Source organism: Cyprinodon variegatus, unplaced genomic scaffold (assembly GCF_000732505.1).
Source record: "Cyprinodon variegatus isolate N-32 unplaced genomic scaffold, C_variegatus-1.0 Scaffold131, whole genome shotgun sequence".
Classification (NCBI taxonomy): Eukaryota; Metazoa; Chordata; class Actinopteri; order Cyprinodontiformes; family Cyprinodontidae; genus Cyprinodon; species Cyprinodon variegatus.
The window spans coordinates 577,319-589,862 of NW_015150584.1; the positions used below are offsets into that span (position 1 = coordinate 577,319).

A 12,544-nucleotide genomic window follows, 5' to 3' on the forward strand; every position below is an offset into this window, starting at 1 on the left:
AAAAGAACACTCAAAACGGTTTATAAATGGGTGCGGTAGGTGAATGCAAATTCTCAGAGAGCTCATTGTGAAGTTTGCAGAATGTTTTCTATGAATTTCATACAGATTGGGACATGATAAGCTGCGTGTGTACCGCATTTTCTCTTGTTGTTCTGCATTTGTTTTTTGAACAAAAAATAGGATTGCTATTTAATTGTATCTGTTTTCTGTAATTATTAGTTACTACCATGGATAGAGAAGGTTCATTAAAATGTTTTACTGATTATGTAGGCCTATGTCTGAGTCCTTCCTGCTTGCTATATACGCTCTGTGTCTCAGAGAGTGGCTCACCTGCCTGTTTTACCTTTTCAGATATTTTACTTTCCATTTTCCTAATAACAGATGACATCATCGCTAAATTGCTGTGTAGGTCCAACCAAAAAAAGAGCAGTGGTTTATCCTTCATTGGAGCACATTTGCATAGAATCATGTGTGGTCTGACTAGCACCATGCATTTTTAATAAACTGTGCCATGACCTCATACAATCAGATTTTTCCGTCAGATCAGACTCTAAATTGTATCCAATCTTTTCAGGGCTTTAGATACCAATGCGCTTGGGAGTAATTCTAGTTGGTCATCCACTCCGAGGAAGGTTTTTTTTTTGTTTTGTTTTGTTTTTTCTGTACATAATGATTGGAAGATGCTTTCTTTGTGTTGTCAGACTGGTTCTACATCAGTGATTTCTTGATTCTACAACATCAGACATTAATCTGGCCTGTGATTGGCTAATTAACAAAAAAATTAGATAAACCACAGATAAATTCATAATATAAAGATTGGAATAATTATATTTGTTTTGACTGCTAGTTCCATTTGTAAATTTGTTTATAATTGATAAAATTAATCTTAAATCTTGTTGGGTTTCTTTGTTTTAAATAAATGTTTTTGTGATCTAAGACATTTAAGTGTGACAGTAAAGCAGAAAAACAGAAGTAATCTGTAAGGGGGCAAATACTACAAATGACACACTATATTGTTTGTTGGTATTTGCACTACTTAAAAGCAACCATGGATCTGTTGGCATGAATGAAATATGATAGCCTGAAACTGGACATTCAGACTCGTCACATTTCTTATCTGGTTATCTGAAATATTGCAACTAAAAATCTCCCTACATGCTGCTTTTTTTTTTTTTTATTGATGAAAACAAAACCAGACTGAGTTCAATAACCATTTTAGACATAAGTCTAACACGATCTTTGCAGTACATATGTTTTGATTCTAACCTTTATGCATGTCCAGTGTATGAGCTGCTATTGTGCATGGGCTGTTGAAAAGCTTGCCATTCAAACAATTTCCTAACAAGTGAGTGGTTACCATCTTTAGCATCAATCTCCCAGTTCTCTTAACATATCCAGGATATAAGGTTGCAGTGTTTATTTTTCAGGTAACATTGCTGATGTCAAGCCCTGAATGTTCACTATACCCCACCAGTAAACAGTGATTATAAGGGAGCTAACTGGGCAGCGAATTCACTGATTCATTCTCTGAATAAAACATCAAGAAAGCTAAAAAATGCAAACTCAGAATTCAGTGCCAATAAATACTTTGTAAAGTCAAGCAAGCAAAGCTTTGCATGTGGAGAAACACTGCATATTGCCTTAAACAAACAATCACCATGGTGAAATATGGTAGTGGCAGCAGTATGCTGTGGGGATGCTTCCACTAAACACAACGTTCAACTTTTTCTTTCTACTTCACAGTTATGTTCTAACATTGAAGTCTGTGGTTGTAACATAATGGGATCCTAAGCGCATGAGTATCTCTGCCACATGTACATCCTTGTGCTGATTAAAGTTACAGCAACTGATGGGGAATAGTGAACCTTTGTCGTACAAAGATGCTACACATTCAACGTGTTTCCAGGTAAGATGTACTGAAGCAACAGAAAAAAAAAATGTCATGGGGGATTTTGGTCATTCAGATTCATGAGGAATTGGATTGTCTTCACTCCACTGCAGCATGGCATAGAAAATTGATTGATGTCAAGTCATAAAATCGCCGTCTAAGAAGGGAGTTTGCACTGATTAGTTAAAATATATATATATATATATATATAGCAGTCTCTCAGTAAAACAACTAGCTTTACTTCTTGAGTTTTATGAAAAAAAAAAAAAAGATAAAGACTAAACGTAATGTAGGAGGGTCTGAATTTCAAAAATGTTACTTTAAATAAAATTATTTCTATCTTTGTACAATATTGTCCAACCAGGCAGTATTGTTTTTTAGCCAGAATGTGTGTTTGTAGGTGTGGAATCAAATAAAAAGCTGACTTGTCTGACGTCAAAAGATCTGTAAAACTTGTTTCAGTCCTTCCTCATATGGGCAGGTTTTTACTGAACGGTGCTGGTGCTATCCATCTGATCCTCCTTTGTCTTCCTGCTCTTCAGCCCTCTCTTCTCTCGGAAGGGTCAGTGGCGATCGTAGGCAGAGGCTGTTGCAGTGGCAGCAGGGCCTGCCCCCCGTGACGTTGCACTATAATAATATGGTGACCCTGCATGGAAACATGGACAAAATAAATTTCTGTGAGATGTCTGGAAGATAAATTCTCCAAACTGGAGAGGTTGATATGATTCACATGTAATTTCTGAAACTCGTCTCTAATGTAAAGTATGTTTTCTTGCAAACCCAATGAACCAATTTACTCATTGTAAGGGTGAATTTATCAGCAATGATTGCTGCTAATTTTGCCCCTCCACCTTTTTTGTTTGATTTTGTACATATGGTCCATTTGCATCCGTGTGTCTTTTTTCCAAGCGAGATGTGTCAAACGAAATTTTATAACGGGCTACTTTGTCATCATCAAGTTTTTAACAGGGTGGGCTGCGCCTGTATGAATTTTTCGTTTAGAATCTGTATTATAACTTTACTCAGGTTCATTCCGCAGTTTAAGCAACTTTTTTAACCTAAAAGGATCACATTGCTCTACTTTATGACATGATTTACCATTTTTGGCTCTTGAGGGTCGAACAAATTGCTGTGAGGTGCCGCATTTGGCCTTGGACCATGAGTTTGACATGTGTTTTAAAGGAATGTTTACGCCAGCTATGCTTTTTTTTTGTACCTGCAATGGGGAGGTTCTATGCCCCCTTTATTAACTAGTAATCTTAATTAAAGTTTATCATTTTCTTCCTTGTCTGCTGTGAAGAATGTGGTTGTTTTACCATTAGCTATAGCTGTAGATCATTCATAATCATTTTAGTTTGATTAGAAGTTGTATTCAGCAACTTTACATGGAATTTGAATTTGGATGAGAAAAACAATCAATCTTGCTATTTTATTAGAATATACGTAAAACTAAAGAAAATCGTATTAATTTCCATAATACATCAAAATAGCTTTAAAATACCAATAGATATAAATGTATTCAAAAAGATATATACCTGAATAAAATTCTGTAAAGTGCAAAGTCCTGAGTCCTCTCTTGGGCTTTTTTTTTGCCTTCAATGGATCCCAGTTTTTATTTATTTTTTATAGAATTTAGCCCTGGACTCTCAGAAGTTACGGTAAATTTTTTTCTGATTAAAAATTTCTGTGTAAGTTTTCCCCCATTTTTTTTCTTTAATCTTTGTCATGCTGAAATATACCGTTTTAAGTATACACGTACACTCCACTATATTTCCACTTCATATATACTTGAGTTTTATTTTACTGTGCAGTTTATATCTATTTCAAAAAATGTAAAAATCTGTGACACTGGTAATGTTTATTAGTTTTTGTACCCATCTTCTAAATACCATAAATAAAAGCGGCTGCAAACAAAGTGAGGAGTACCGCATGTAATTATATGTTTCTGAAGTAGGTGCAGATGTTGGGTCTTTTTCTATGTTAGTATGACCATGGTATCATCAAGATTCCTAACATAGTGGTAATTAAGGTCATCTGGAATTTAGCAAAAAACACAAATGATATATTCTTTTAAAGTATTTTTCTTGTCTCCTTCTTACACGACCAACACCCACCCCCACCTCCACCCATCGCCCCACTGGACCACGTTCACAATGTCATCGTGCTCATGAATCTCAGTAATTACGTTGGACAGAGTCATTTCTATTACAGATAGGAATGATGGTTAAAAATGACAAAAATATGAGTCTGTCTGTAATAAATCTGAATTCTCCTTTTTAAATACAGTGTAAATGTGAAATGAGCGGCTTCAATTTTCTGCTAAGATTATATTTCACCTCAGAGCCGAGCAGTGAATGGCTGGGATGAGATGACATGAGCTGATGAGGCTAATGGCAAAAAAAATAGTCTCTCTTTCACGTACAACCAATAGATTGGGCTCGACTTTCTTTCTCTTTTAGTGTCTCACTTTTTCATCCCCTCTACCCACCCCCTCCCGCACACACAGATACTCCCCGCGCCGTCCAAGTGACAGTCAGAGTTGACACACTGAGTACAGCTCTACCACCACTGATCCTTTGAGTCTATTCACTCTCCAGGGAGGAGGTCAATTCAATACTGTAACCCCAGGTACACGCATATAGACTCACTGCCTGTCACTTTTACACACACACACACCTGTCTCTGTTTCTTCCATCAGTCAGAGCAGCCGTATGCTCACAGGTTGTGTCTGTGGACAGTCCAGGTAATCGTAGTAGCTTCTATGGTGAAGTGGGGCATTAAGCAAACTGAAAAATTTTCAGTCTCACTTAAGTCCGTAGAAACCTTCTGCCTGTTTCCTTTCAGCTCTTTACTTATTTGTCTTGTTATTCTACTCTCCAGTTTTAGTGGCTTCAAATCTGAATCTTATCCCCACATTATCATTCCTATTTCACCAGGCATGCCCAAAATCAGCCGTAGAGGGCTGCTGTCCTGCAGATTTTAGAGGTTTCCTTGCTTCCGCACAGCTAATTCTGATGATTGCAGTTCAGCAAAGGGCTGTTAATCAGCTATCAATGTGTTATAAAGTAGCTTCACTCTCTCTCCACTTACCTTGCATCTGTCCTGCCTGACTGGTGAAGAGACTGGACGAGCAGCCGATCTCCGTCCCCAGGAGAGAACCATAATCCTGCTGAAACACTGCAGACAGAGGGGTGTGGGGAGGCATAAAAAAACATGAGATGATCAGAGTAAAGGAAAGAGTGGGTTCTCTACATGTCATCATACACTGATCCCTCCAACTCGGATATCGTCTTTCCTCACCCTCCGACCTCCACCCTCTCTAACACTTTATCACGTTTCCATATAAACTTGCACATTTTATCTCTGACTGTTTCTGGTTGTTCTCCTTTCGAGGCTGCCCTGTATTTAGCTTAACCCATCTGGGGTATGATGATCTTTACTAATAAATTTTTTTTTTCATAATGCTGCCACCTCCATGCTTTACTTTTGGGATTGAGTGTAAAGGTTCATGGTGATCTTTTGCTTTTCTACTATAGCTCTATTATTTCTGAACAAAGCAACGTGTTCCTTATTTTTAAATTGTCTACTAAGCTTGTTAACTCAAAAAGGGTATTTAGTCAGATTCCTCGACATTGGTTTATAACCAATGTGCTGACAGACTTTTTAACCTGAGCTTCAGATCTCTGCAGCTACTTTTTCTGATTACACAGACGCTGCCTTAGAAATATATTATAAAAGACCCTTTATATAATCTACTATTCCTGCTACGTGTAGTACTTATCTTTCTTTCTTGCAATCTCTTAATTTTCTATACTATGAAATTACAAAAGAATTAACTTTGCAGCTCTGAAGGAAATTCACAGTCCATTTTGGTCAAAGAGAGAATAGAAAGGTAAGCAAATAAAGAAGGTCTTGTGGAACAGGGGTTTGGGAAAATTCAAATAAGACTTCAGTTAAACAATTATACACATTTGTTGATAGAATTTTGAGATGTACCAACCTAATAGGCTAGGGTTTGGAAATCTCCATGATTCATTGTACGTGGAATACTGTGGGTGGGAATAAGGACTCCCAGAAAAATCTCCTCCTGAAAGTAAAAATAAAACAGCATGTTAAGGAGCAGTTAAGAATAAAACAGCATATTTGTCCTTCAAGAAACAAACTTTCAGATGAAGCTGGTACTGTAAAAGGCAAACTGGAGCAAAATCACTTCAAATAAAGTCCATAAGCAGTCATGCTTGTTTTTTAGTGATTCTAAATAAAGTAGACATGTATGTTGGTCAGTCTCTTTGTTTTAACCTGTTAACAGTTACATTCTGTCTTTTTGAACAAAGAATTATTTGCAATTCTAAAGAAAACTTAGGTTTATGTATATGTGGTCAATAAAGACAAGTTTGTGTAACTTTCTTTGTCTTAAAGAATACAGGAAAGTAAAAACAACACAACTTTTTAAAAAGCTCCTGCATTACAATTACAAATTAATTTATCTGTGGATTTTCTAACTGAATCTAATCTGATTTGTTTCTGTGAACAGTTACATACATTTACATATCAAAACGTATGTTACTGTTTAACTTTGTATTAACTTTGCTAACTTAGGCAGGTGGTGCAGTGGTTAGAGAGGCCTTAGTCCTCGACGAGGTCGAGCCGGTTTCGAATCCGGCCTGTGGTCCTTTGCTGCATGTCTTTGCCCCTCTGTCGAAAAAACTAGCTACTAGTGCTGTAAAAACTCAAAAAAAAAACAAAAAAAAACACATGGCTAACTTTGTTTACCCAATTAATCTTAGCTTAGTTTTCTTTAACTCAGCTTCATTTAGTTGAGCTTAAATCCATCCATCCATCCATCCATCCGCTAAAGGCAGGGTACATCCTGGACAGGTCACAAGTAGCTTAAAGCCTCCTTTTTAAATATTTATTTGGTATTTGGAGCAACTTATGTCATCCTAAGCTTTCTTTATATTAACGCTGCTATAGTCTAATGCTGCTGGAAGACATACTAACCATGTTTTCTGTTTCTGATTCTTTCTCCTGATAGTCAAAATATGCATTATCATTTTAGGGGCTAATAACTTTGTGAGCGATCTGACTTTTTACTTCATGTTACTCATCGTAACCATCTACTAACTGTCTCTTCACAGATCAGCTGAGCAGCTGTGCTGTTCTTGGCAATAATTTCATTGTCTTTCTCTGTAAATGATACACTTGGTCCTATCTTTCGATTTTATCCCAGTCTCTCTCTTAGACAATGCAAATATAGGAGCTAATGCTGTCACTTAGTATATGTATCCTTTGCTTCATGCCATCGTCACTACAGCAGTGCATACCCCTGGGATAATCTGATCAGCTGTATCTATCACAACACCTACTTGTGCCTTTAACTCTGCTTTTTGAAGTAACCTTGACCAGTGTAACTCGTTTTCTATGTTTAATCTGGGTTGTAAAATCTCAAGATGTTCAAAGAAAATGAGACTGAGTCAGGTTCTGCTGACTCTGCTTAGCTTAGATGGTTTTGGTTAAATAGGTCTTATCTAAGATTACCGTACATTTATTTAAAAATAATTATATTCTAGTTTATTGTAATGTAGAAAAGTTCAAGCTATTTTGTTTAACTAAGTTTGGTTTTATCTAGCTTAACTTATATTATTGTGACTCAGTTTGTTTAGCTTAGTTCTTTTTTTATTTAGGGTTGTCACTTTAGTTGAAATATTTTTATCTCAACTATTCTAACTCACCTTTGTTTGGTTTAAATAATTTCTTTCATTAAGTCAACTAAGGTTTAATTTCATATTATCTTGAGATAAGTTGTTCATGCACGCAGCACATTAACCCCCGTTCTTGTTTCTAACATAAAGTCAACTAGTTGCATGTGTCTGAGTTGAAAAGCTCAGTCAGACTCTAGTGGTCTTCCACCCAGTGGATGATAGGCTAGCTTTTCTCCTTCATTTACTACTCACTGTCTGGGGTCTAGTCTTCGTCATGTCTTCTCCTCCCTCATCTCCCTCTACGTCCTCTTTATTTTTCTCTTGTCTCTCTGGTTCGCCTGAGTACAGACCGCCCGTCATACTTCACATCAAAACAACATTCTCCTCTTTTTTTCTTCCCCCCTTTTCTCTGCTCCCTTACTCTCTTTTTTCAGTCTTTCGCACTTTCTTTCTTTTTGTCTTCCTGAACCATCCCTCCTCCCAGGGGATCCCTCTCCCATAGCTGACAGTCACGGACCCTGATGCCCCCTCCCTCCGTTCTACCTCCCTCTAACCCCCACCAACCCATTCCTCTTCCCTGCCTCTCGCTCTGTCGGTTCTGCCTCAGTGCTCTCCTACACCCCCTCCGAGTGTCAGCCCCCCTGCTGCAGGGAGAAGGAGACAGAGAGACGGAGTGGGAAGGGGAACAGCAGAAGAGAGTTGCTTGCTTAATGAAGGTATGATATTAGACAGAGCGAACAAAAAGGAGGATAATTTGGCCGAGGAGTGCTGAGATAAAGCAAAGCTGGCAAGTCAAAATTTCTAGATTATCTCTTTCAATACGTCTAGTCAGAGAGCTCAGAGAGCTTAAAAAATGTACTAAAGAAAAACTTCTACAGCGGTTTTCCTCTATGTTTTCCTTTTCTGAGTGTACATTTAGTTGCATCTGTCAGGTGGGGGTCTCGGTATGTGGTCTCCATGGCACCCCCGGGTGCGAACATCCTCTCCCTTGTCATCACCACAGTGACGAGATGTGTCAGGTTGTTTAGCAGACGCAAGACGGAGGGTAGAGAGGAGTAGGGGAGAAAGCACAGGGGTCTCCCTGGTGTAGCTCGGTGTCAAGGTCGCACACACAGACACTGTCAAAAACAAACACGCAAACAACAGCACGCACCAGCCCAAACACACACTCAAATATCCTGTCAAAGCCGAGGACAGCGCAGTGGGACGGGGCGACAGGGTTACCCATCTTTAGACGTGCTGTTCCTACATGTCCACTGAGACTCAGTGTGCAGATGTCAACCCATGGATATATGTGTGTGGGAATGACTGGGAATACATAGAGACAACAAGCACAAACAATGTTGTATTTTACCTATAAAAAAAATATATATATATATATATATATATATATATATATATATATAAAAATCTATTTATTTCTTTTTTTTTTTACTTTGTTTACTGCATGTTTCCGCAAGAGTGTTTCTAACATGACCGCCTCTGCTTGTGTGAGTGTTAAGAAAAAAAGCCGAGGAGGAACAACGCTCCCGGATTGAAACACAAAAGCTGCGTGGAAGGCGGAGTGGAAGGGAATGAATGAATTAGTCGTGGGTCACTGGTGATTCTCATTAAAAACAAATTACTAATGTTGAGGAGGGACAGCTGTGCTACTGTGGCTGCTTTCTAACGATACACAGAGAAACACACACACTACACACACACAGAGCCTTTAACGCACGGCCTACACAGGCGTATGAACACAAATGCCACCCTCTGGGACCACTGCATGATGTAGACAAAAAAACGGAAGAGGAAGTGGACGTTTTTTTTTACCATGCATGGTCTCCAAACAGACACCTACACAGTAAAAATTCAGTGTTGTGTATACAGTAGATCTACTGGCTACATCATGGTTTACTAAGATAAAAGCCTTACTTTAAAGGAAGTCAGGTGCAATACTTTAGCTTGCCTCTGTAAGCCAGTTATAATCTTTAACATGAATGGTTTCGAAGTTAAGCATGTGGGCGATGTTACACAAATAAAACCAGAGCAGTATTAGAAAAGTATTGTAGAGATATAAATGTTTTCAGATCTCAATCTCTCTTTGCTGTGCATTTTCTTCTAAAAGCTAACCATAGCAGGATTCACTTGCAAGCAAACTGAGATGCATGTTTACATGCGGACCAGTATTTGCTTTGGTTTCCGACATTCATCTCACCTCCCTAATGATGCAGACCACCCAAGGTAACAAAGTTTGGTCCTTTTTAAGATGACTGTGCAGCTATGGTGTGAAAGTGTCATGAGTTTGAAAGATACACCTGTCTCTTAGACAGAATAGCAGTTTAAAGACATTTGATTATCCCATGTTGTAAGTTAGTAAAATCCCCCAGATCAGATGTTTCTTCTTCTTCTTTAGATGGAGCTGTTGTTTTTTTTTTTTTTTTTTCTAGGCATGTGAGCACACTTTTGAAAAACATGCCTTGAGATAGCCTACATTGTTATTTATGATGACTTGTGTGCAAAGGTCAATACTCAGATCCATGCACAAACTCATACCAAGGGATATGAGTTTGTGCATGGGGACCTGTCCAAGATGTTCCCACCTCTTACTAGTCTTATTGACTAGTATAAGATATGACAATACTGCATACATACATACTGCACATTCTCTCATCTTATTCCTCACATCTAACATTAAGGGGCTGATCGCCCTCCTCCTTAATTTAGTAATAAAGTTGAGGTTTTTATCTGGGAATAAATGGGCATCTTCCTTTTGCTACTGAATGGTCTCTCCCTTTCTTGCTGTGTAATATCTTTTGGGGTGAATTTGTGCCTTCTGGGTACAATAAAACAAGAGCCTTAAATCAATGTGCAGAAGAGGTAAGGTTGGTCTGTTTTTGTTTGTGTGTTTACATTTTTGCATCTTTACCCACCTGGTACCATGCCAGTGAGAGAGGGAGTAGAGTAGCTGCCCTGCCCAGTTGGGGGGACATGAGGAGGGTAGCCTGGCAGAGTTGTGCTGGCTAAATCTCGACCTGTTAAGACACAGAAAAGATTCTTCTTATCAGTATAATCAGATTCCTTTTCTTGATGTTAACACAATCACCAATGTATAGCAAGAGGATCTGTGAAATACTTCTACATTTATGTATCTTACTTTTTCCTATTTTTTCTATCTTACTTATTTTGTATATAATAATTGCAATAATAATAATCACAATAACCGTTTACTTTTAGATTTTTATAGTAGGGAAAATGAGGTCCCTGATATTTATTAGCAAGTTGTTCTTTCAGCAGCTCAGTCAAGATACGTCTCTTCCATTTGCCTCCTCCTTCCTTGTTTCTCCTCCTCTGACACCTATTAATTTAGCAACTATCTATTCTATTGTTTCCTCCACCTCCTCCTCCTTCCGTCAGTAGGTGGATGGGCTATATAACTGCATTAGACTACATGACAGTCTGTCGCCCCAAATCATTTCTCTATGTTTGCGCGCTGTAGATATTGGGAGTGCGAGAAGAGGGCACCCTCCATTCATCATCATCACATACACACACACAGCAGTACCTTCCTCCTGCTGTCTGCACATACACATTTATCATCATCACAAACAGCTTGGATGCTAACACCATCAATCCCATTCCCTTCCACTTATCAGCACTAACTAAGTGAGAAGAAGCAAGTGGTGGAGGATGAAGGGAGAAGACAGATATAAGGAGGAAAAGCAGTAAAAGTTTTTACATAGAGGTAATGGTAAGAGAGAAGATTATTATGATTAATCATTTAAAGGAAAACAAATCTACTGTATTCACAGACTCAAAATTGAATGTATTGTTGTGGAATTTTGCTGTGATAGACCAACATAATATACAACTAATGTGAGCTGGAAGGAGAAGTGATTCATGGTTTTCAAAACATTAAAAAAGGTGTAAAATGTATGTAGTTTAGATTGAAAAAAAAACTATCCCAAAGGTTTGAACATTCCAGTGAGCATAGTTCAAGCCATCTAAACACATTAATCATGATAGTAGTCAAGAGGCTGAGAGTAACTCTGGAGGAGCTGCAGAGACCCATTGTTAAAATGGTCAAATCTGACTGTAGCAACTGAAAATGATTTGGAAGAAAAAGCTGTTGAGGCTGCAATTGATTGAGCAAATTACAGAAGAATCATGGAGGAAAAGACAGCAAAAGACTTTAGACTATGGCACGGTTTTACTTTTCAGTAGATTAGCAACCATAAACATACAGGCTAAAACTACAGTGGGGCGTTTTTACATTAAAGTCATATTTTACATTCAAACTCACTTATATTGAGCTGTTTTTGCTAAGAAAGTATGGGCAACACTGGAGGATCCAAAGGAGCAAAGCTTCTACTAACAACCTCCATATGACCTGCAATTTAACTGCAGTGAAAAGTGAGTTAAAGTGGTGAATCAGCAGAGCTGAATACAAATGCACACCAAAGTCGGGGGTTTTATTTGTGAAAGAAGGGAAAAGGTTGTAGATCTCCTTCTTTTTCAGAATTAAGTTCTACTTTTTTCTTGGTCTGTTGCACATAAAATGACAAATAAATCCATGCTGTTTAGAATTCCTGTAAATCCAGCCAGAGTTAGTATAAGTGTTTTCCACAAAAAAAAAAGATGCACAACTTGGTTAGATATTGTGTCTGGGTTAATTTCTAAGCCTCTACTCATCCTCTTCATAATAAATGCCCATTCTTATTCCCCTTGGAGCACAACAAAAAGAAGCTAATTGGTAAGGGCAACTTTTTTAGCTTTCCAAGTGTTTGTACTGATGATGTTTTGGAGAAAATACTGCCAATCAATCTAAAACCTGTGAGGGTATCTTCCTCATTACCTGGAAAACTCAAATAATTTTTTCTGTTCTGTGTCATATTGCCTGTGGTCCGATATCACAGTTTATTATGTTTAATTAATTATCTCTTGATGAAAAGAGAAAAAAAGCACCTTTACT

General features: G+C 38.0%; 1 protein-coding gene across 3 annotated transcripts in view; it reads right to left on the reverse strand.

The window, feature by feature from the left end:
* Positions 1-1,829: 1,829 nt before the first annotated feature.
* The window catches only part of pax5 (paired box 5), a 61,685-nt gene continuing 50,970 nt past the window's right edge, over positions 1,830-12,544 (reverse strand). For all 3 annotated transcript variants that reach the window (XM_015376246.1, XM_015376248.1, XM_015376247.1), the window contains exons 8-11: positions 10,506-10,607; positions 5,889-5,975; positions 4,979-5,065; positions 1,830-2,534 (exon numbers count right to left, since the gene is read on the reverse strand). In XM_015376246.1, coding sequence (XP_015231732.1) covers positions 2,452-2,534; positions 4,979-5,065; positions 5,889-5,975; positions 10,506-10,607 — 359 coding nt within the window. In that variant the 3' untranslated portion in view covers positions 1,830-2,451. The remainder of the gene's footprint in view (positions 2,535-4,978; positions 5,066-5,888; positions 5,976-10,505; positions 10,608-12,544) is intronic.